Source organism: Camponotus floridanus, unplaced genomic scaffold (assembly GCF_003227725.1).
Source record: "Camponotus floridanus strain SB8 unplaced genomic scaffold, Cflo_v7.5 scaffold24, whole genome shotgun sequence".
NCBI classification, from domain to species: domain Eukaryota; kingdom Metazoa; phylum Arthropoda; class Insecta; order Hymenoptera; family Formicidae; genus Camponotus; species Camponotus floridanus.
Window position 1 is genome coordinate 2112325 of NW_020229370.1, and position 23885 is coordinate 2136209.

General features: G+C 34.2%; 2 protein-coding genes across 10 annotated transcripts; one reads left to right on the top strand and one right to left on the bottom strand.

The window, feature by feature from the left end:
- Nucleotides 1-37: 37 nt before the first annotated feature.
- Nucleotides 38-20917, bottom strand: LOC105256951 (probable chitinase 10). 8 transcript variants are annotated; one of them, XM_011267253.2, is made up of 27 exons: nucleotides 20827-20861; nucleotides 20299-20435; nucleotides 19982-20135; nucleotides 19214-19610; nucleotides 17051-17315; nucleotides 15746-16238; nucleotides 14309-14625; nucleotides 13503-13759; nucleotides 13372-13410; nucleotides 12538-13175; nucleotides 12274-12459; nucleotides 11462-11612; nucleotides 10993-11367; nucleotides 10295-10785; nucleotides 9975-10203; nucleotides 9654-9842; nucleotides 8992-9325; nucleotides 8538-8773; nucleotides 7337-7764; nucleotides 6331-7074; nucleotides 4517-6040; nucleotides 4247-4432; nucleotides 3785-4073; nucleotides 3192-3556; nucleotides 2627-3082; nucleotides 1601-2209; nucleotides 38-1397 (listed from the first exon to the last, which is right to left on the bottom strand). In XM_011267253.2, exons 7-27 carry the CDS (start codon nucleotides 14617-14619, stop codon nucleotides 1236-1238), a joined length of 8199 nt encoding a protein of 2732 aa, XP_011265555.2. In that variant the 5' UTR covers nucleotides 14620-14625; nucleotides 15746-16238; nucleotides 17051-17315; nucleotides 19214-19610; nucleotides 19982-20135; nucleotides 20299-20435; nucleotides 20827-20861; the 3' UTR covers nucleotides 38-1235. The 8 variants fall into 8 exon arrangements, with proteins under 8 accessions (XP_011265555.2, XP_025264785.1, XP_025264784.1 ...); XM_025409000.1 differs by lacking the exon at nucleotides 20299-20435 and having other exon boundaries at nucleotides 17158-17315; nucleotides 20827-20917; XM_025408999.1 differs by lacking the exon at nucleotides 20299-20435 and having other exon boundaries at nucleotides 15931-16238; nucleotides 20827-20917.
- LOC105256952 (pigment-dispersing hormone peptides-like) lies at nucleotides 20786-22126 on the top strand. 2 transcript variants are annotated; one of them, XM_011267257.2, is made up of 3 exons: nucleotides 20786-20970; nucleotides 21538-21663; nucleotides 21955-22126. In XM_011267257.2, exons 2-3 carry the CDS (start codon nucleotides 21547-21549, stop codon nucleotides 22078-22080), a joined length of 243 nt encoding a protein of 80 aa, XP_011265559.1. In that variant the 5' UTR covers nucleotides 20786-20970; nucleotides 21538-21546; the 3' UTR covers nucleotides 22081-22126. The 2 variants fall into 2 exon arrangements, with proteins under 2 accessions (XP_011265559.1, XP_025264791.1); XM_025409006.1 differs by lacking the exon at nucleotides 20786-20970 and having other exon boundaries at nucleotides 21526-21663.
- Nucleotides 22127-23885: the final 1759 nt, after the last annotated feature.

Genomic DNA, 23885 nt, shown 5'->3' on the forward strand with positions numbered 1-23885 from the left:
GAAAATTTAATAGTATACTTGGAAATGATCGCAGATATCTTTTAAAATGTATCGTTTAATATTGCAATAAATGTTACACATTTCCATGATATATAATTCAATCGAAGAACTTTGGTTCTACTTTAAATTGGCGATCATGTAATATGCAATTTTTTCGATTTTTGTCCTTTTATTTTGTATGATGCAAATTTGCTCGGTTCTATCCTTTATTTTGTATGATCTTGAATTATAATCAGTTTATAACTATTTTATTACATTTTTCGCATCAAGAATCGAATATGTGCAATATCATGATGTATCATAATATTATGTATGTTGTTTATAAACAACAGTCATATGTAATTTATTGTTTTTTCAGTCATATTTCACTAATTTTTAAATCTTTAATCTCGAGAAAATCAATCATGTATTTAATAAACGCGTGTGAGATAAAAATCTTAATTATAAGACTTACACTAAAACGATAATCTTCTTAGATTAATCTTCTCAGGTGACGTGAAGATGCATATGCCAGAAAAAGAGACAATCTTCGATGCATATGTTCTTCTTATTTTTCTTTATTTACGAAACTTTCATTCACGTCATCCGGAAGAGTGTCACAATATACATTATTAAGCATATACGTACGTCTTATAATGCATTAGTATAGTATAGTACGTAGTATCATATTTATTGTGAGAATTTTCAATTTCGCGATCGCGAATCGTCCGAGATTTTTATGTAATCACCCGAAAATTTGGCTGGATTAATTGATTTTCTCTATATAGAAAATAAAATAACACATAAGCATGAATATGTAATATTAGGATATCACACTTTTACAATGGATTTAAGCGACACTCGAAATGACTTTTTCTCAGTGTCCAATATTTGAGAAAGAGTTCGCTACGATTTTTCGTATTCGTATTGAGCAACTTGTGTCACTTGATAATGCATTTATTGATTGCATTCGATTAACCCTTTATTCGATAGAGAATTCCGAGAAATATTTATGATTATTACAAGTATTAGGCAACGTAAAAGAAGCTGATTTACGTCACTTTTTAAACTAAAAGAAAAATCAGCCACTGGAAATCACAACATTTATATATTCATGATAGTAAATATTTTGATTAGAATCTCCATGCTCCATGGTAGAGTAGAGATAAAAAGATCACTCGACATTATCAAATAAAGGGTCATGACCGCGATAAAAACAACATTCTTTGATATACACGTTATCGCTCTTATGCAGTTCAAGTGCAATCGGTCGCGTGACCGGGCTGCCTTCTTCCGAGTTTGCGATTCAGGGTCGTCAGCAATGGATACTTTCCGCAGCCGCATAGGTTTTTGAAGTCGTCCAGATCAATAGACCAGATCATACCGCCGCCAAGGTTTAGTTCTTTTATCAGATCGGCCTAAAAGTACATATATATGTATGTCATGTTAACTTAAACGCGCAATATGACGTTGCAAAAAATACAAATTGGATTTTTATGAATTTGCAACTGCGCTATTTCATCATTAGATATATGCGACTTGAATTTTATAAATGCGATCATGTAACATCTATGCAATTTGTGCACAAACAGCGTTATTATATAATCTTTGTTACACGTACCTTTCTCGCTATATCGGATATATCGTCATAACTGACCCACTGATAGCGTTTCGATGCGTAGGGTCCCACACGTCCTTCCGGATCTTTCGTCACGGACCAGCCATCATTTCTCACATTATCACATATTTCATAATAAGCTAGGAAACCGGACGATTTCGTGAATTTTCCAGGTTCTCCAGGTCCGGAGACTTCTGCATGGAAGCCTGGGGATGCAACGGTATAATTTTGCGGTACGGCCAAAGTGAAGCTCGATCCGTAAGCGGGAATACCCATGATAATCTTATTGGCCGGTACACCCTTGTCGAGCCAGTATCTCACGGAAAAGTTGACGTTTAGAAATACCGTATCATCGCTAGGATAATAATAGAGCGGTGCAACATGACCGGTTTCGCGTTCCCAGGAGTTATGATAGTCGTATGTCATTATGCCGATCCAATCCACATATTGTACCAAGGACGGAATCGCGATATAAGCGTTATCAATGACGATCTTGCTCGCTGAGACCTCGATGGATAATAGAAGTTCTTTAGATTTAAAAGTTTCGTTGAATTTATGAAGCAGGCGATAAAAGTTGAAACTATCGCGCTGAAGACCGTTATTACAATCGGCCTGCAAGAAAAGAAAACACAATTTTACATGTACATTAAAATATTTGTTTGCTCAATATTTCCTGAATTAAAATTAAAATTATAATATTTCTTAAATATGTTAGATATTTTATATTAGAAGATAATATTATTATATGTATTTTTCATCTTATATGTAATTCAGAATTTTTATTAGCTTCAGAATATTAGACAGTAGTTGACTATCGATTGCTTCACTTAAATTATTTAATATATAAATTAAAGGCAAGAATAAATCAATAGATATTCAATTTGAGAGCAGTAGACATGATCGGGCATTATTCTCATAATTATATGTTTTTATATAATCAACAAGATTTCTAAAAATCTTTCTTAAAATACATAATAAGAACATTGTTGAAAACATACTAAGAACAAGAAGACATATGTTTTGATTTACCTGCCAGCATACCGGAAATTGCCAATTAAGATGCAAACCATCGAAACCGTGCTTCTGAACAAATTGCGCCGTATATTGTGCAAACTGTCCAATCGTTGACGAATCAGCCAACCTGCTGTACTTGTTGTCCTTCGAGTCGTTCCATCCTCCTAAACCGAGTAATATTTTAACGCCGTTTTTTTTTCTAACTTCTGCTGCTTTATTGAGAAAGTGTCTATAAATATCAGTAGAATCGTCGACATTCAATGTAAATGTCGGTGTATTTCTCCTATTTTCCGACTCCTTGATATTTAGCGTAGCAAAGGCATAAACGATATGCGTGCACAGTTCTCCATCGATGTCCTCTGGCAAAAATTTGCCAAAGCTCATCCGTTTCGAAGACCAAGAAGTATAATAGCAAACCACCTTCTTATCGCTCGCATTTTCGACTGTTGTCAGTCTTGGCGACATGCTTATCTATAAAATAGAAAAAGTAAACTTTGCGACTAATCGTTTAAAATTTTATTAAAACGGCTATTTATATCTCAGATTAAAGACTCATCGTTCTATTAGTAGTGCTACATACTTGACGCTGAGCAGTCTGAGTACACTTGGTATTCTCCGGCCAATCACATCGGTTTTTATTCCAAAACAGTCCAGTTGGACAGGACTGTTCCGAGATCTTGCCGAAGTTACATAAATAATATTTGGTGCAATCGCTTTGGTGCGGTAGGAACAAAAGTCCTCCGCAATCAATCGGTGGTGGCGAACTCGCTTCGATCTCAATGGTGTCGTCCGTATCTGATTCTATCGTCGTTGTCACTGTCGTTGTTGTGATTGATGGTGTATACGTTGGCCTCGGCGACGTTGTAGATTCATATATCGGACGTTCACTGACAGTTGTAGACTCCATATCAGTCTGGTCAATATCGATTATGATAGTTTCCGTACCTGAATCCAAAGAGATGACATTTCAAAAACATTACGTGAGAAAAATTATAAATACTATAAAATAAGAAAAAATATTAATATTTGTGAGAGAAAAATATTAATATTTATATATTTAAAAAAAATTATTAATTAATTTTGCATAAAATCTCTCTCTCTCATCTAAATTTTCCCCATGTATATGCAATTATAGGTTGATCAATTTTTTAAAAATAATATTAAAAAATTTACCTTCCGTAACAGGACACAGCGGGCCCTCCGGATAGTTTCTCAACACTCGATTCATCGTTCTCAATAGCGGGCTAGGTTCGCAGCCACATCTGTTCTTAAAATCGTCCAGGTCTAAAGCCCAGACCATCCCACCAGCAAGACCAAGTTTCTTAATAAATTCTGCTTTTAATTTAATTTGTTGAGCGTCGTCGAAGCTCACCCATTGATCACCTTTGTAAGCATAAGGACCGATTCTCCTTTCTTTGTCTTGAATAACCGTCCAGCCTCTTTTTAATGTTCTTTCGCATATCTGTCATAATCAGAACAGAAGAATAAATATTTATTTATTGCCGGAATAAACATTCTCCAAAAAACTGATATTTTCTTATATATAATTCTTATATATATCTTATATATATTTCTTATATAATTGAAATTTATTACGATATACTTTTATTTTATATTTCATGAAAAATATATGACCTCATAATATGATAAGAAGCCTCTTGCTCTGGTTGCCTCTCCAGCCTCACCACCACCATAAGTTGGCGCATTTAATCCGTGCACATTTATTTCCGCCAATGAAAATGATTGTCCGTATAATGGAGCGCCCATGACTAGCTTCTGTGGATTCGCACCTTTCTCTATCCAATAATGGATCGAAAAATTCTAGTCATAACAAACAAATAATTTTTGAATAATTATCTTATCTATAATTCTTATATAATCACTAATTCTTTGAATAAAACTTACGGCATTAAATGTTGGCTCCCAGTCGCTTGGAAGATGATATAACGGTGCCACGTGACCTGTCTTTTTGTCCCATTGCCCATGGAAATCATAGGTCATTACAGATATCCAGTCTAAATATTTTGACAAAACAGGAACATCATATCCTGCGTCGATTACCCTTTTACTCGGTGAGACAGCTGCGGACAGAAGCAGCCCCCTCGGCTTGAATTCATCGCTCAGTTCTTTTACCAGCTGGCTGAAACCTTCTTTATCAGACTCTGGGCCTTTGTTGCAATCCACTTGCCAGCACACTGGATATTCCCAGTCTAAGTCTAGGCCTTCAAAACCATATTTTTCGATAAAGTGCAAAGCTTGCGCAACAAATTTCTGTCTAGCAGTAGGTGAGTTTACAAGTCTGCTGTATTTATCGCCAGCTGAATCATTCCAACCGCCCAATGCCATTAGTACTTTCAGGCCCTTCGACTTGAATGCCGCCACCCTTTCGTAAAACTTGTTGTCTATGTCAGCCCAAGGATCGTGAGACTTAATTGTCAAGCTGCTACCATCGAGAACAGCAAATCCGTAAAGCACATGGGTGCAGAGGTCGGGATCTATGTCTTCTGGCATGAATCTACCGCCCTCCTGTCGATACCAGGCCCAATTGCAAAAGTAGCAAATGACTTTCAATTCGTTTCTGGGAGTATTAAGCGTAGTATGATCTACTGACATAGTCGGTTGTATCGTTTGTGTGGGTTTGATGGTGACCGACATCGTCGTTGTTGTTGGCTTCTGATTTTCGGACCATATGTACATGTCGCTTCGCGGTTTCGCCAACACTTGTTGGATCACGTGCATTAGCGGATGAGGTCCGTTGCCGCATCGTCCGCGAAAATCGTCCAAATCTAAAGCCCATACCATGCCTCCACCTAAGCCCATGTCGCGTATGAATTGCGCTTTCCGCCGAATCATTTCTGGGTCATCGAAACCGACCCATTGGCTGCCTTTGTAAGCATATGGGCCCATTCTGTATTCTTGATCCTGCACTACTGTCCAGCCGCGATTGCGCACGCGATCACAGATCTCGTAATAAGATAGAAAACCTGCAGCTCTGGTGAATTCACCGGCATTTCCAGCGCTAGCGGGGGAATTCAGACCAGTTCCCGCTCTCGGATCGTTAATTGTGAAGGACTGTCCGTACAATGGCATACCCATAACGATACTCTTGGGTGGCGCACCCTTCGAAATCCAGTAATTGATAGAATAATTAACGTTGAAATAAGAGTAGTCATCGTCTGGATGATAATACATGGGCGCCACATGACCAGTTTTTTTATCCCATTGTCCGTGATAATCGTATGCCATAACGGCGATCCAATCTAAATATCTGGCCAGCGCCGGCACATCGTAGCCCTTGTCGATTACCTTCTTGCTCGGCGAGACTGCTGCTGAGAGTAAAAGTCCTTTCGGTTTGAACTTTGCGCTCAATTCCTGCAATAAAGTCGCGAATCTTTCTTTGTCCGAATCTGGGCCCTTGTTGCAATCCACCTGTTGTAAAAATTTAAAAAAATTAATAAAGAATTATATAAAAGACAATTATAAATATGTCTATAATTTACATATTATATAATATTAAAGCTGTATACATTTTACACAAAAATTTATAAAATTTATAAAGGCAATTAGATTACATAATTAAATTTAAATTTTACATTTGACTTTCTTTTACATGTTATTCAAAATTGATCAAATATTTCCGAAGTCATTAAAAAGAAAATAATAAGGAATAAAAATTCGAGAGCTGCATATATTATTAAACTAAATAAAAATAAATTCACCTGCCAACAAACAGGATATTCCCAATCAAGATCCAAGCCATCAAAGCCGTATTTCTCTATGAATTGAATAGCATGATCGATAAACTTGTTTCTGGCAGACAGACTGTGTATCAATCGACTGTACTTGTCACCAGCCGAATCATTCCAGCCGCCTAACGCGAGAAGTACTTTAAGACCCCGTTTCTTGTAAGCCACTACCCGCTCGTAGAAACGATTGTCGTAATCCGCCCAAGAATCATGAGCTTTAATCACTAGCTCGGAATAATCTAGCACCGCGAAACCGTACACGATGTGTGTGCACAAGGTGTGATCGATATGTTCCGGAAGATAACGGCCAATTCCGCGACGGTACCACGACCAATTAGTAAAATAACACACTACTTTAAAGTCGCCAGATAGAGGGGACACTTTGTCAGGATCTATAATTGCAGAAGGCAGGGTCGATGTAGGCTGGCTCGTGGTTGACGTAACGAGTGTTTGTTCCGTAGCCGTAGGTTGCGTGACCGGTTTCTGCGAAGTCGAAGATGGTTGAACTGGTAAATTCGTCGTGGGTATTGTTATCTGCGTGGTGGCTTCCTTGTCATCGTTCGCGCATTTTGCCCGAGCCGGCCAGTCACAAATACGGGTCTCTTTGTTGAAATGTAAACCTGGCGCGCAACTAAACACTTCTTGATGACCCCAAAGACATGCTTGGTAGCTTCCGCAGTCACCTGGTACGCTACTGTAGCTGCCGGAGATGCAGGTCTAAAGTAATTGCAATAATAATATTGCGATATCAATATCAATTATCTCAGACTGTCATGCGATAAATAGAAATCGCGGAGATGCAATGATGAATGAACCGGATATATCGAGAAAAGACATAACAAACTAGAAACGTGCACGAGCACGTGTATTAATTTCTGAGCGATTACTGATGTTTATTAATGTTCAGCGAGCATTTATTTAACTCATCAATACTATTAATTATTTCTTAATTATTATAATATTATAATAATTTACTTACGTTATCTTTTCCCACAAGCAGAGCGTTTTTATGAGGTGAGGTCTCGACACAGGGGTTTTTAAAGGCCCAATCACACATGTTCTTTTCAACATTCCAGTTTAAACCCGGGCCGCATTGTCGCGAGACGAGTTCGCCGTTTACGCAGACTAGGAAGCTCGTACATGAATTCGGATAAGGGTAGTATTGTCCGTGTTGGCATGGTTTTAATGGTTTTTGCGTCGATGTCACGAAAATAATAGGTTTTGACGTGGTGAATTTTGTGGTCGTTGTTGGCGTCGTTGTTGTTGGCGTCGTCGTTGTTGTTGGCGTCGTCGTTGTTGTTGTCATCGTCGACGTGATTTTAACGGTGGTTGTGAAAGAAGGTGGTCTTCTGGTTGAACTTAACAAAGGACGTCGATTTGTTGTCGAAGTATATATGTGTGTCGAACCTGAAAGGAAGACATAATAATTCGTGAAACGAATTGCTATATATTATAATCGTACTATAATTAATCAAATATTAATCGGCACCTTGTTGAGATATTTTATGCACTCTCTGTGCGATGCAGTTTAAAGAAAAGAGAATCAATATTATGTAAAGACATTGAAATAGAAAAGCCATGGTTTTCACGGATGATAGCAACGAACAAAGCGCTAACAAGCAAGTCGGTGCTGTTTATACCCTTGCCGCTGCATCGGGCATCTTCGCTTCTCTTCAGCAGTTAATAAAGAGGGAGGATGCAAGAGTGCCTTCTTGGCCGCAGGCGACAGTTACAAGAAGGTATGCATACGCAAAGATATTTGCACGCGCGCGATTCGCAAACAGGTTTGCATTTATATATCTACTGATGTGCTCGTTTATCGAATTACCGAAAGAGAAGAAAGAGTCGGTATCTTATTTTTTAAAAATATAAAAAATATGTATGTTGTCATGAAAATTATAGTTAATTTTCTCATTAATTTCATCAAGTACGACTCATTTTTCTCGACGATCGTGTGCGATCCTGCACCAAGGTGCCAATCATCATGTTGATTATTGTTCACATCGTTGTCTCGCTAAGTTATTTAATTCAAGCCGTTTAATTGCAAAACGCTTTTCTCATAAAGAAAGAAAAGGATAAAAAGAGGAAATATTAAAAATATAGGAAGAAAGAGAGAGAAATGAAGTATCCAGTTAATGAGATTTCGGTAAACAGCTTCAATAAGTAGTAGCCATAATAACCAGTTTCTGTTTGACATTTCGCTGCCGATGGCCAATCGCAGAGATGTCGTTTCGCGTCCCAATGCAACCCTGGTGCGCACTGCTCGCGCTTTAACTCGCCGCGAACGCATCTGTAATAATTGCTGCAACTCGCGGGATCACTGTAGTATTCGCCGTCAGTGCAGGTCGTTCCTGGCGTGGTGATAATTGATTCCTGTGTTGTGGTAGTTGTCGTGGTAGGCCGTGTAGTAGGTGCTCTTAAAATATTAAAATATTAAAATAATTTTTTCAATAGGAAAAAGTAAAAGCTTAAGCGCATTTAAAATTATTATGTACTGCAAATATCGATATTTTTCCACTGTACAAAAATGTTAAACATTTCGAGTTATTTTTAATGAAACAAGAAGAAAGAAGAGAATAAAATTGGGAAAATTATCTAAAAAAACGTAAAAATCTTTTTCCAAGATTTCTTTACCTCGATGTAGTCCAGCTCGTAGTGCTACTGGTTGTACTTGGTTCTTGTATCCAACTAGGTTTTGTCGTTTCCTCTGGAATCTTGCTAGATGGTTTCTGAGTGGTCCATGTCCACATAGGCCACGTAGTTTTGGTCGTCTGCTGGGTGGCAGTGCTTGGTCTTTCCGTCCATGTGGGCCATGTTGTAGTTTGAGTGCTGGATGTTGTCATCGGCGTAGTATGATGTGAATTACCGTTGTTCGCAGCATCGCTATGAGTGGTCAATGTTGGTGCTTGTGGTGTTACCGGTTGCGGTGGACGTTGGCAGTCTTCCGAGATTGGCGTCGATAAACGATCTATAGTATTAATCGGAGCAGTGGTAATGATAAAATTAATTACTAATATTAAATATGAAATTAAATAAATAATATTAATATATATAATATTGAATAATAATATAATAAATATAATAAATATAATAATATAACATAATAATAATATAATAATAAAAAATATGCAATGTAAAAGAGAATAATTTAATATAAGAAGTTAATATATATAAAAAGAGAATTTTATATATTTATATGTATTTTTTAATATAAAAAATACTTTTTTATAATATAAGAAGTAATATTATAACATAATATCAATTAATAATAATAAAATGACTATTTTAATACGAACCTAGTGCACGATTAATAGATTTCAATAGAGGATATGACTCTGAGCAGCAACGATTTTGAAAATCGTCTAGGTCAACGGTCCACATTGTAGCTCCACCATAGCCGTTAGCTGCTATATATTTACCTTTAGCGTAGACACTTTCTCGATCTTCGAAACCTACCCATTGATCCTCAAACTGAGCACTTGGTCCTGAAGATTTGATAATCATATATAGCGTATATTTATTATTAAATTAATTCTTAACATTTGTCCGTGTGTGATTTAAATTTTTTCGATATAATATTCAAAATAAAAATCACACAGATGAAGAAGAATACTCACCGGGTTTTGTTTTCCAACCATACTGTTTAATCCTATCGCAAATCTCATAATAAGCCAACATTCCAGGTTGTTTGGTGAACTCTCCTGGCTTACCGGGACCGGTCGTAGGATCACCCAAACCAGCTTGGCTCGCAGTAGAAAGTCGGTAAGATTGACCGTACAATGGAATGCCGACTAGAAGTTTAGATTTTTCAGCACCGAGCCTAACGAGGTAGCTCATGGTAAAATTCTGTAATATTTTCGAATGTGTTGTATTCAGGCTTGTGTTATATTTCAGGACTTATAATATGCACTTTTGCACAAATAAAATTCAAACTTACGACATTATAATAAGGATTGCTATCACTAGGTGAGCCGAACAAGGGTGCTATATGTCCTGATTTGGATTCCCAGGCGCCGTGATAGTCATAGGCCATAACCGACATGAAGTCTACGGCTCGCGAGATCTCGCGCACTTCATATGCTCTATCGATAACTTCCTTATATCCTGATAACGCAATGGCTAAGAGAAGAGGTGGTTCCTGTTTGTCGAATTCCTCTCTTAGTTCTTGTATGAGTTTGGTCAAATTGGGTTTGTCAGAATCCGGACCCTTTTTACAATCGCTCTGCCAGCACTTTGGATAACTCCACTCAAATGACAGCCCATCAAAGTTGTGCTCTTTCAAATAATTCACTGTGGCCGCGACAAACTTACGACGAGCCGCGTCATTGCTGACCAATCGAGAATATTTATCGCCAGAACTATCTGTCCATCCGCCCAGTGCTAGTAAAATTCTCGATCCTCTGATAGAAGTTACTCGTTGATACAAATCTGGGACGAATTATTCAAATAATTATTCAATCGCGTGTTTCTTATTGAAATATTGCAAGCAGAAGAAGATGTTGAAAGAGATTCCATAATTTGTAAAATTCACTTGAGATAAAAAGTTGTATTTCAAGCAAATTTCACAAATTGATGATTATAATATCTTAGATAATATCCAAATATATTAACGATTATATCAGATAAACCACTCACTATTTTCGATGTCAGCCCAAGGATCGAATGACTGCATCAGTAAGGTTTCAGGATTCAATCCGGCGAAAGCGTAGACAATGTCGGTGCAAAGCTGTGAATCTAAATGTTCCGGCACAAATTTGCCATCTTCTTTACGGTACAGAGCCCAAGAAGTTACATAACACACCACTCTTGGTCCTTTCTGTCGCAGCAACATATTTTTCTGCTTCGACGATATTCCTGATGAAAGGTCTTGACGGATTGGTTCGAAAACATTGAATTTGCAAGTTTTTTTTCCGTACAATGTCGAAAGTTTCTCCGGAGTATTCATCAGACAGCGTTCCTCGAGTAAATTAAAATGCCGATTATGTCCACAGTGACCATGATGCAGCTTTCCTAGAAATAAAGAAATTAACATCAAATTTCTAGATTTTTGAATGACATAAATTCGGCTTTAACGATTTTTGATTAACACGAAATTATTATAAACCTTTGATGCAAGAATAAAATCTCGAACAATCTTCTTGATCCACTCCGAAGAGGTAATACTCATGTAGACAATTTACTGCCAGCGTATCCTTATAATATCCTAAAGCTTCCACAGCTGTGTTTAGCATCGGCCAAGGATTTCCACAAATACCCTGGAATCAATTTATAACATCTATGCATATTAAATAAAACCTGTACATCTCAAAATAACACGAATAAAAGGATTCAATGAATCAAATTATTGATTCATTACTATAAAAGCCTATCAAGTTGTGCGATAAAAATACATTTATATCGACACGTATTACATTGCAAAATTACATATGTATATATTATCATATCGCGATCTAATACATAAATCACAAAACTGGTATTTAGTTTTCACACCGCATTAAGAAAATACGACGCGTCTTGTACAAGCGAAAGATAAATCGCTTATCTCATATTGAATAATGATCGCATCATTAAGAAATAAAATTCACTCAACGGTAAATTTAAAGCAGCGAAAAAGAATCTAAAAACGAAGCATATAAAGTAATATATGTTCTTACTCAATCTCCAGTTTTTATCCCAAAAATGATAAATAATAGTAAAAAAATATAATTGTAAAGTAAATAAAATAATTAATAGTAAGATATAAAGCAAAGCTTTATATTGTAAATTGATATTATTAAAATTATTCCCTATTTTATGTCTTTTAATTTTAATTAATTCTAATTAACGTTCTCATCGCGTGATATATCAAAATCTAAAGTTGTAACGGAATTGAAAGTTTGAACAAAAAGAAAAGAAACAATTATTGTCGTTAATTACTTGAAAATCGTCTAGATCCAGCGACCATAAGGCAACCCCGCCAAGTCCCGTCGCCCGAACATATGCTATTTTAACTTTAACCGATATAGGGTCGTCATAGCCGATCCACTGATCGCCACGCTTTATGTACGGTCCTTCCTCATCCCTGCCTGAGAACCACAATCCTTTCTCCAATTTATCACATATCTATGAGAATAGAAACATTTTCTTTTAATTCACTTGACGAATATCTTTATCAAGTTTTATTTAACGGTGATACTTGACCTCGTAATAAGCTAATTTTCCATCTTGCTGTTTAGTATAATCACCCTCTCTGCCAGGTCCCAAAATGGGCGCGCCGGTGTCAGTAAGATTATCATATTTCAGGGTGTATCCCTGACCAAAGATTGGTAAAGCGAGAACGATCTTTGATCTTTGTTCGATGCTGACTTGTCTGATCCATTCACTCATATTTTGCGCGACAAAACTTAAGGGACCCGGATGAAGGGCAATTTTCTCCATTATTTCATTTTTCATTTTGCAACTGCTGTCTTGACAAAATGACATATCTTGCCAGCTTCTTAAAATTAACAAATCGACGATTGACAGGAGCTCTGGATCCACAGGATCTTCCGGTCTCAATGCCACCGCCAAAGTATATCCTTTTCTACTCAATAAAGCGCCGATTATTTTGAGCATACTCTTGAAGCTTTGCCAATCCTCGGCAGCAGCCGGCCAGTCGAGCTCGATGCCATCGAAGGGATATTCCTCGAGGAACTCGAGAATAGACTTTTGCCGAAATAGAGTCGTGTGGGAGAAATATTGGATGAATAGACCGTCGTGTAAATTCAGATTTGTGATTGATATGAGCACACGTAGTGTTGGATCCCGCGAACGAAGTTTTATAATAGCATTATAACCGTCTACATAATAATATAAAATAATGAAAATTAATAATTAAGATTAAATTGAGATTAAATAACAAAAAATTAAAATTGAGATTAAATTGAGATTGAATAACAAAAAATTAATTATTATATCATTATTATCTCTAATAATACTTATATATTTTGAATAACTATTTCTATTTTTTTAATAAAAACTGTATAATATTTTTACCTTGATCATATGGATCTCTAAGGAAGATATTGTCTTTCTCTGTAAATAATAAAAAAATAAAAAATTAATAATTAATGAAAATATTGACAAATAAAATACATTTTTATATCTATATTAAAAAAATTGTTTACCCAAAATGGCAGCATCGTATATCAGATGAGTACACTTGTGATCTGGCACATTTTCTGGAAGCAAAGAGAACGGTTCCGTTCTATGAACAGCTTTGGAATTAAAGCGGCAGACAATTTTAGGTTCAAAATTTTGCGTTCCTCGCAGGATTGGCGGTGCCACAGGTTCGATCCAAATCGACTCGTAATCCACATCGACACTGATAAAAGGTGATTCGCGATGTTCCACTGCATCTCTCAAAGGTAATCTTCTGTTTTCGCTAAATATAATATACATATATATATATATATATATATATATATATATACATATATACTATATTTTACATTAAATTTAGTAAGAGATTAAATTAAGATATGTTCTCTTTTTCTTTATTATATATATATATATATATATATATATATATATATATATCAATGAGTAAAGTACTCAAGTTAAGTAAAATCAAAGTAAATATAGAAAAATGAAATCCAAAAAAAGTCTTTTAACCCCAATAATTTAAAAATTTTTAACTCTTAAACATACCTTATGTATACATCTAATAAAAATTACAGAAATCCAAAAAAAATTCCTCAGAAAGATGATTTTAATAAATTTCAATAGAATATCAGATTTAATAGGTAATTTTTGAGATTTCTCTAAAAATTATTTAAAAGAAGGAAAAGAGACCTAATCAAGAATGCTGAAGAAAATATCATAAAAAAGAATAAATTAGAATCCTAATGCAACTATATATAAGGATTAAAATTGATATGCAAAAATTACGATTGCATAAAATTAATCGTGAAAAAAAATATTAAATATTCACCTCTCAAAGTCATCTCGAAATTTGTGACTCGATTCAGCGTAAAGGACGTTGGCTGGTAACGATTCGACTGCATCACGCAGAGGATATCTATGCGAGCCAAACTCATTACCATAATCAAAATAATTTGACAGGCGATCGAATGTCGGAGTCGGTGGCCTCTCGATGGCATCTCTCCGGAACGAGCGAACGGAACCACGTTGTTCATTCCGTGATGGTGTGAAAGGCAGGATTTCTTCAATTGATACTTGTCGTTTCGAAGGGACAGCTGACGATAAGCTCACCAGCGTCAAGAGGATAATCCAAGCCACCATGACTGGCTGAAATGATAAGCATTGATATTTTTCTTTCTTTCTCTTCGAGAAAACGCTTATATAGAATCCCCCCCTGCGATCTCGAAATACCGCTATTTTTATGTGAATTTAAGTGACACAACCACAGATTTAAGTAGCGAGGACTCAGACTAGAAGTAGTGTGTTTTGGAGTGCATTTCATATGCGACTGAGGTACGTCAGTTTGTTTACTATGCCTTCAAGATATTTCGATCGTCTCATTCGTTTCGAGACAAGTACAAGAAATCAAAAAAAGACAGCCTTGAAGGGAACTTCTTACTTGTTTATATTGCTTTATTATTCTTTCTGTCCGCATGCATATTTTATTTATTGTCCTTTTTAATTTATATGGCATGCAACAAGTTAAAATTAACAAGTTTAAGATTATCGATTTTACTTATAAAAATTTTGAATAAAATTAAAAACAAATGCAAAATTTAAATAAGATGTATTTTCAATTACACTTATAATAAAGTATTTATTTTTATTATTTGAAACAAAATAGTTTTTTTAGAAACTTTTTATTTTCTGAATTTATAATTAGCCTTTTCCTATATTAGATTCTCTATCGCGAATTTAAATGCGTGAGTTTCAAGAAGCAATGATAAATTCGAAATTCTTTATACCGTGTTTAATCTGAATTATTCGAAGATAAAGACTCAATGGCATATATGTATGTGTATTGCGATTATTTTTTGCTGATGTGTGCGTACACTTATTATAAATGCGAATACCGTCATAGGAAGATGAGACGATACGATACGAATGGTTCACGATGTATTGTATTGTGCGAGGCTTGCACTGTACTTGGCAAACAGCTATCGATGTAAATCTTTCTTTAATGCTCTTATTTTAATAAATTATCTTAAATTACAATTCTATAGACTGAATAATGTTATATTTTTATGGGTATACATTGGCAAAAATTCTTCTTTTTAAATTAAATCATGGCAAAAATTTATTAAATAAAAGAAATAAGTGATGCACAGTTTGTAATATTCTAAATATTACAAAAACGGACCTTCCTTTTTCTTTCTGTTACGTTACACCGATACGCGTATCGAAATTAAACTGTCACTAGAAGATGGACTAGACTGAATGAAGACACCTGTTAACGGCACGCGATCTGACCACACTGATCGATTCGCAAGGGCTTTTTTCTAGGTCTCCTCCAGGTGCGTGCTCTCCTTGGACACCGCGATGAATTTTAAAAGACCACCACCACCGATGGAGCGGCCAACGGAGAGGGCCAACAATCTGGTATTCCGGATGCGTGAGGACGCATATATATACCTACTCCTCCATTCCGGGGGAAGGGGGTCCAACATCCTGCCTACTAAGTCCCCCGCTCTGCGGTGACCTTGACCACAAGAGGAGCACGACTTCGTACACGTAAACGCCCTGGACTTGGACGCCCAAGACGAAATCTCTCTTCGGTTTCGAGCGCTCCTACCCTCTTGATCGTTTGCGATATAAATTGCCATGTGGGATGTACTGGGATCTCTCAAGGGATCTGTTTAGGACGTCGCTCGATGATATTTTTAATTAAAGTGTCACCGCTTCTTATCGCTAAACATGCATTGTCTATCCATGGATTACATCTGAAAACAACATACATATATGTATTTGTTACAGAAATATATGTATGTAGATTAGAAAAAATGTCGTGCAATTAGATCAATCATTCCGTCAAACTTTCAACAGCTTAAATTTTAAGAATTAAATTTGTACGAATTAAAGAATTAAATTTGTAGACTTTATCATCATTATGTATGATTCTTCACATAACATATGTTGACAATTGTTTTAAATTATTAATCAAAACAACTCTAATCAAGAAGTCTCTCTTATATATTTACAGATAAAAGCTTCCATAATTATATATACTGTATATACATAATTAAAAAACGAACATACATTCATTACTATCGAAATAGTGCATCGAAATTTGACGCGAAATGATGGATGACAGAAAACAGCTGACAATGACAGAAGTTACAACGACAAGAAAGAAAGAAATGCATACGGTCAATCAAGAATTTACGTCCTTGATGGTCGACGAAACGGATCATTAGCGATTGCATACTATAAGAAATATACGTTATTGTCGTTCGCAACGTGTGGTTAAACCCAATCCCAATGGATCGTCTGTTTAAACGATTTACGAAGCGATCAACGGATCATTGCATATATATGGTAATATTTCCTTCTGAATCTCTGCAATTTACCCACACGCGAGATAGTAATAGATACGCGGATTTAAGAAGGGATTCAAGGGAAACCTACGCGATATGAACCAACAGACGTTGCGAGATTTTGCATTTACAAATATTACAGCTAGCAAATGAAAGAACGTGGGGAAGGAAACGGGAGAAGATACGGTTAGTTCCTCGCCGGAGAATCTTATACTCACAATAATGATACAAGTCTACGCAAATTGAACGAGCCTTCTCTTCGGGAACTTCCAAAAATAAGGCACCCTATCTTAGGGAGTGGCAACGGGATTCGCCTTGAACTTACGAGTGGTCGATCTATCGGTCATTTGTTTTCTCTTTTCTGAAGAAAAAAATTCGCATCGTCGGTGAAAGGGACAGGCTGTCTTTTGCGTTTTAATAATAACTTCGACTGCAAGATTGTTATCGCTGCATTATGTAGACATTAGGATGTAGCTGTTTTCACTGCAATTAATAAAAAATATATATTAATAAATTTATCAATTTTTAGCTAAATAATTATCATTCCAGTTCCAGGTAATACTACATCACAGTCGCCAAATTAAAAGCTAATAATCCGACATGATTATTAATTTAATAAGAGCAATCATATTTATTTTAAACAATTTAAAGAATATTTAAAAAATTGCAACAAAAAAGTTATTAATAATAAGCAATAAACGTTATCTCTTCATTCAATACAAGGACTATCTTACGCAGCTAATTAAAAATTAATTGAATAAAGATTGTTTGTACATTTTCGGGGAGGGATCCAAGGATCATTGACACTTTGTACAACGTAACATGTAAGATAGGAAGAAGAGAAAACTTGATGAGAATGTTTGACCGAATAGTACCGTTGCAAGCTGTAAAGATGAGCGAGAAGGCGAGCGGCTTAATCGATACATCGACAGTTCAAAGTAGAGTTCAGCGAGAGAACAAAGATCTCGTCCGAGAGTTAGACGAGTATTCAAATTCGAGCGTAGCGGTCCCCAGGCCCGAAGTTAATTGCATTACCGCACGCTCGTATGTTTGAAACAGATTCAACGCTCGGTTCTTGACGCATTCAAATTTCGTCTCTCAAGTGCGATTAATAGATCAGGATTACAGGTAAGAGGTACGTGGCGCTTAAATGCTGCATCGAGTTCAATGCCATTTCGTAGCGAGGTGGAGTAACGTTAATGGCGCAGAGATCTGAATTTTATGCGTCACGGGCCCACGCAAAAAAAAGAAATAAATCGAAACCCGTAATCTATGGGTCGTTAATGGGCCTCTACCGCGGGCGAGGTGAAACACGATCTGTACAGAGCCGATTGTGAGTCGGGATGCAAATGAGTTCTGTGTTCTCTTTCTCTCTCTCTCTCTTTTTAATTTAAATATCGATAATAATACCAACTATGTTACGTTAAAAGCTACGCTGATTGAAATTAACGGATTATTTGTTGATAAGCGATCTCACTCGAGGTTCCTGCTTTCGATATAAATTTATGGCTTTTTATCTACAAACGAGATTCTCTGGCGATATAAATTTATGGCCTTTTATCTGCAAACATTTATAACTTATCTATAAAAAATTCATGTAATTATTTATTTTTTCAAATATTCATTATTTATAACTGTGGGCTATTCACTTATTAACTAACATCAAAGTGGTTGTTTTTTTTATTTCATCGCATATTTATAAACACCATTAAGAGTTTATATTCGCGCAGATTTTTGATTCTATTTCCAAGAAAATAATAGGACGGATTACGTAGTGCTTATTTGTCGTCATAAATTTGACAAAGAGATTGTGTTACATCATAGTAACACATTTGTTAATCAGCCATTAATGCATCTCGCAGGATAATTATCTCCTGATTTTTCACAACAAATTGTTACACGAGAAGCCTATTAATGTGTAAATAAATGATAGATTGATTCTGCAATAAATTTCTCACGATAATAGAGGCCATGAGACACTTTCTCTTTCTCTCTTTTTAAAACTATACATTAGGATTCGATTGCTGTTTATGTATGTATATCTATGTTATCTCTGAATGACATGATAATTTTTTAAACGGCTTCTGGAAACGAATATAAATCAAATGGATTGATGAAAATGAGCAATCACGGCGAATATGAAATGTCGCTTTAATCATCCGAAAAAACTGAAAAAACACTCAAGCATTACGAAACACAACAGATAATGTGATATAGTGATCCGGCGATAACAAGATGATTCATGATAATAAAATAAAACGAGTAAAAAATCTAACATGCTGTTGTCGATTTCTTTCAATTTATCGGAGGTTCATTTCGCATATCGATTAAAAATCAGTCATCGTATCTGAATTTTGTCAATTTAAAAAAATATTACGTACTTTTTTTTTCTCTTACACCTCGTTCATAACTGATTGACTTCTTGCTACAAGGTTTCGCATAATATTAATCGCAATCGGTGGCGAATCAAAATTCCAAAAAGCGGTTCTTTTACATCATTCATCTTCAGACTCCATCGCGGAAAGAAAATGACGCAAAGGCATCGAAGATGATCAATTCTTTCAGGTCTTGATCGACACTGTTGGCTACTAAGGGTCTTAAGAGAGAATCAAGGCCGTGCCACCGGTCCCAGGCCGCTTTTATAGTTGCCGGTTAGTGACCTCGGCGCCCATCCCAAGGAACAGTCGAAGATTTAGGCATCGCTGATCCGTTCCTCTTCTTCTTCGCTCTACCATTCGTTTTGCCCTCTTTTCTATTCTGTTTCTTCTTATTTGACTTCTTGAGAACGAGAAAAAAATTAATAACGTGTGTTAATTTAGCTTGCACAATATGTATTAATTCGCTTTGATTTCTTATATTTAATTTAGAATACATTAGATGGAAAGAAATGTTTTTATATTTACCAGATGAATTATTTATAGATATTTTCGAGAAAAAAATGTGTGCCTGTGTGTGTATTTTAAAGAAAGACGCGATAAAAAACAAATGTATCACTTAATATCATGTATTATTGCATCAATTCTATATAATAAATTATAGAAAAAAAGAGAGAAAAAAAATTAATTACCGAATCAACGTGTACATTTTGACGTTTAATATAGTATTATTTAGAGGAGCTCGTGTTTTCATTATGAGCGTTATTCTTTTACCATACTGTATTCTACATCCTCCGACAGGTTTTGTCCTCTCTCTCTTCGCCCCCGAATAGCTAAGCGATGTATTTCTCTGTTCGTTTTCTCGAAGGATGACAATGTGTCGCGACTCACGATTCATTCGTCCATTGACACATGTCGCTCGCTCGTTCTGCGAATGAGTAATACAAATAGCCAGATGATGTATATACATATATCTTCGCGAGTGCTTTTTGAAAAAGGACGGGCCGATCGAGAGCGAGAACCGCACAACCTTCGCAAAGTCGGGTCTCCTCGCGCGGAAGGCATCTCGCGAGATTAAATACGATACTGACCCTGACGAGACTCGCATTCACAACGAGTACGAGACAGGTGCTCGTAGCTTTTCCTTAATGATAGTTGTCTTGATAAACGGGGCGTTGTGCGAGCAATTTAACGTGTAAGCAAATACAACGAGGATCTTTCGGATCCGCTGCATAATATAAGTGTTACCATAATTAAGATATAGGAAATATATATGTACACATAATTTATATGTGCGAATTTTTCCCTCTTTTACATTATTATAAATAATATATAAATATATATTTATAAAAAATATTTAATATTTAAAAATATTTAAAAAAAAACCTTATATTCTACGAATATCTAAAAAAACCTCATAAATTATAGATAATACTTTCGTAATTCTTCAGATAATCAAACGCAGGATACGTAGGATTCGCAGGATACTTCGCGAAGAATTTTTTTACATGATTTAATAAACGAAACAATATTTCCGAACAATTTCCATGATAATCTTTTTCTCCAATAGGAGGAATGACACCTGTCGTTCGCAGAGCTAGTGTCAACCTACACTTTACCTGTCAGAAGCAGATTTTAGCAAAGAATGGTCGCGGTATAAAAGAACAGCGTCTTCAGGTCGTAAACTCACATCGTGTTCGTGGATATATACCGTGGTACATTTAGCTAGTGCGATCGACAACTGCAGCAGATTAACAATAATTGTAAGTAATCAATAAAATTAAATTATACGATAGGAATCGAAGCATATTCATATTATACCTGATAAATTTTCTACTAAATTTTCTCTTTCGTTGCAATCATACATTTCTTTTTTTCTTGTATAGATATTAAACATTATTATGTGTTACGGTTTCTGTCAAATAAACAAAAATTATTATAAAATTGTATTACATTTTATAATTAAATGACTATGCATATTAAAAATGGAGAAAATATTGTAGTAAAAATTATAATTTTATAATTTATACAAATTTTTGTGAAACATACTAAATGTATGTTTCATGAGTGTTAAGAAAAATTATATTTTTCTTTGATAATATTTTGTACATTTTACAAACAGGGATTGTAATTATTAAAATATTTTGGTGACAAAGAAATGCATAATCATTAATAAACAATAGAACAAATGAATACGTTATAATTTTTATAATAACAAAGTTTAAAACTTTATTATATTCCAACTTTATGATAAATGCTATAAAAGGGAATATAATTTTCATGTAATTTATATTATAAAATTTTATATTTTTTTATCCTTGTTGATACAGCATTTATCAATGGCTAACTACATCACTATCGCTATTATTGTCGGGATTGTTTGTGGACAAGCATTGAGTGTCGAGGATGTCGATAGAAATCTTCTAGAACTGAATCTTCCCTATGGTAGAGGTTTGGTAAGTTAGAATTTAGCCGGAATAATAGTTGAAAAATATTTAACGCTTGATTAGCACAATGTATCGTACATATCATATTTCAAAATTAAATATAATAAAATTAAATATAATAAAAAATATATCAAGCGCTTTATAAGAATTGATTTATATAGAATATAGATTTATATAGAATTTATATAGAACTAAAAAAATATAATTTTTTAAACGATAATATGGCTTACGAAAGAAATTAAATAATAATGCATCATTCATTATTCGAAAATTCACATACGTTGCAATATTTTGTTCTAGGATAGTGAATTGCAATTGGCTAGATTGATGTTGGCAGCTCCGCGATTTTGTCATCCCAAACGCAATTCCGAGCTTATAAACTCGCTACTGGGTCTACCGAAAAATATGCACAATGCTGGGAAATGAAAGTAATCTGACTCTAAAAGATAACAGCGCAAAGCTTAAAATTTGCTCGTCGTAAAATTGGCAAAAATTAATTAGAACACAGCAGTTAAAAAAATATCAAAATTATGTTAATAATGTCCTAAATATATATATGTAAAAAAATACCAATCGTATACAAAATGTAAAAACAATACTAATAAAAATATAAAAACATAATTTTTTTCTATTTTACATCTTTCCTTTACATAATTACATATATTAAAATATTGCAAAATGTGCATAATATATATTATATTATTATATATTATTTAGAGTTAAGATTTTTATCAAAATGTAATATTTGCTTCCTCTTAATTTATACGATTTAAAGCGTTTAAAAGTCATATTAGGATTATATTTTTTATGATAAAAAAAAATTATATATATATATATATATATCAAAATATGTAACTGTTAATCACAAAATACAAAGATCTATTATTTTGATTTTAATAAATAACTCATATTGTTTGATAATGTGCAAAAAATTTCATTTTGCAAAATAAGATTGTATTATTCTACTTATATGTACAAAAATGTAAAAAAAAATTTCTATAATACAAATAAAATATATATAATTAAAAATTAACATTCAGACATTATATGGAATATATATATATATATATATATATATATATATATATATATATATATATTGTATATCATATAAAGATTTATTTAGAAGAAAATCTTACAGAGAATGAGAAAAAAGTTTCTCACAATTAGAATTTCAAATGAAAATCATTTCTGATGAGCAGTATTCTATTACCTTCTATTAAACCCATATAAAAAGGAGTTGCTTAAATCAGCATTATCACTGTTGTCTAATTGTTCTAATTTCGTTTCTAGTTTTGTATTCCGATTTTGCGAGCTATGTAGAGATTTACGGATTAATTAGCTGGAGGTATAAATAAATGAGAATGTTTTTCACAGTTTGGCAATGAGAGTCATATGTTAGAAATCTGTAAAACAATAATAATTCTTGAAATGTGACTTATTTAGATATTCAATGCTCATATTATTCTTTAATATAAGACTAATTATTTACCTGTTCAATAATTTAATTCCTAAATCAGACAATGATAAATTAAATCTTTGTTTCAAATTGTTTACAAGATAATGAAAAAACATTATCTTTTGAATCAGAATGTATAATTTAACAAAATTTGGTCAAATTCTTTCTCTGGATTTCTCAGAAGACCTATCTATGTATCTCGAAAGGAGTGAAAATGTGAAAAGTGCAAATTTATTAGAATATTTATAATTTCATTAGTCAACATTTAGTAAATTTGTTCACTTTTCATATTTTCACTTCATTCAAGATACATAATAGTCCTCCAGCTCTTTAAATATTTTGTTCAATTGTTTGATTTCTGAATGTCCAGAAAACAGTAGTTCCATTGTTAGAAGCTTGGCAAAAATACATCTAAAAAAATAATATGATATTTATATATTTAATAATACAGTAATGTATTATCTAATTTATATTTAGACATACTCATTGTTGCAATCATTATAAATCTTTAACATTGGATAAATTATTGTTAAATTATTGTTAAAATTGTTTTCTATTTTTTATTTGCACTATTGTTTCGTAATTTTTTAATTATTAATTTTTTTCTATTAGATGTATGATCCATTAGATGTGTGGTCTGTAATATGAGAATATACTCACTAGATATAAAAACTTGTTTTCTTTACTTCATAGTTTCTATATAAGAAATTTTAAATTATGTTCCACATAACAATGAATAATCTTATTCACATTGTTACCGTGGACTATTTCC

What these genes read in the sequence shown, in the direction of transcription:
- LOC105256951 (XM_025409000.1), bottom strand. Translation starts at nt 14,619, where the DNA reads ATGGTGGCTTGGATTATCCTCTTGACGCTGGTGAGCTTATCGTCAGCT. An exon ending in TTTCGAGATGACTTTGAGAG is followed by an intron (nt 13,760 to 14,308) that starts GTGAATATTTAA and finishes TATTATATTTAG; the next exon opens with CGAAAACAGAAGATTACCTT. An exon ending in ATACGATGCTGCCATTTTGG is followed by an intron (nt 13,411 to 13,502) that starts GTAAACAATTTT and finishes TATTATTTACAG; the next exon opens with AGAAAGACAATATCTTCCTT.
- LOC105256952 (XM_011267257.2), top strand. Translation starts at nt 21,547, where the DNA reads ATGGCTAACTACATCACTATCGCTATTATTGTCGGGATTGTTTGTGGA. An exon ending in TTCCCTATGGTAGAGGTTTG is followed by an intron (nt 21,664 to 21,954) that starts GTAAGTTAGAAT and finishes ATTTTGTTCTAG; the next exon opens with GATAGTGAATTGCAATTGGC.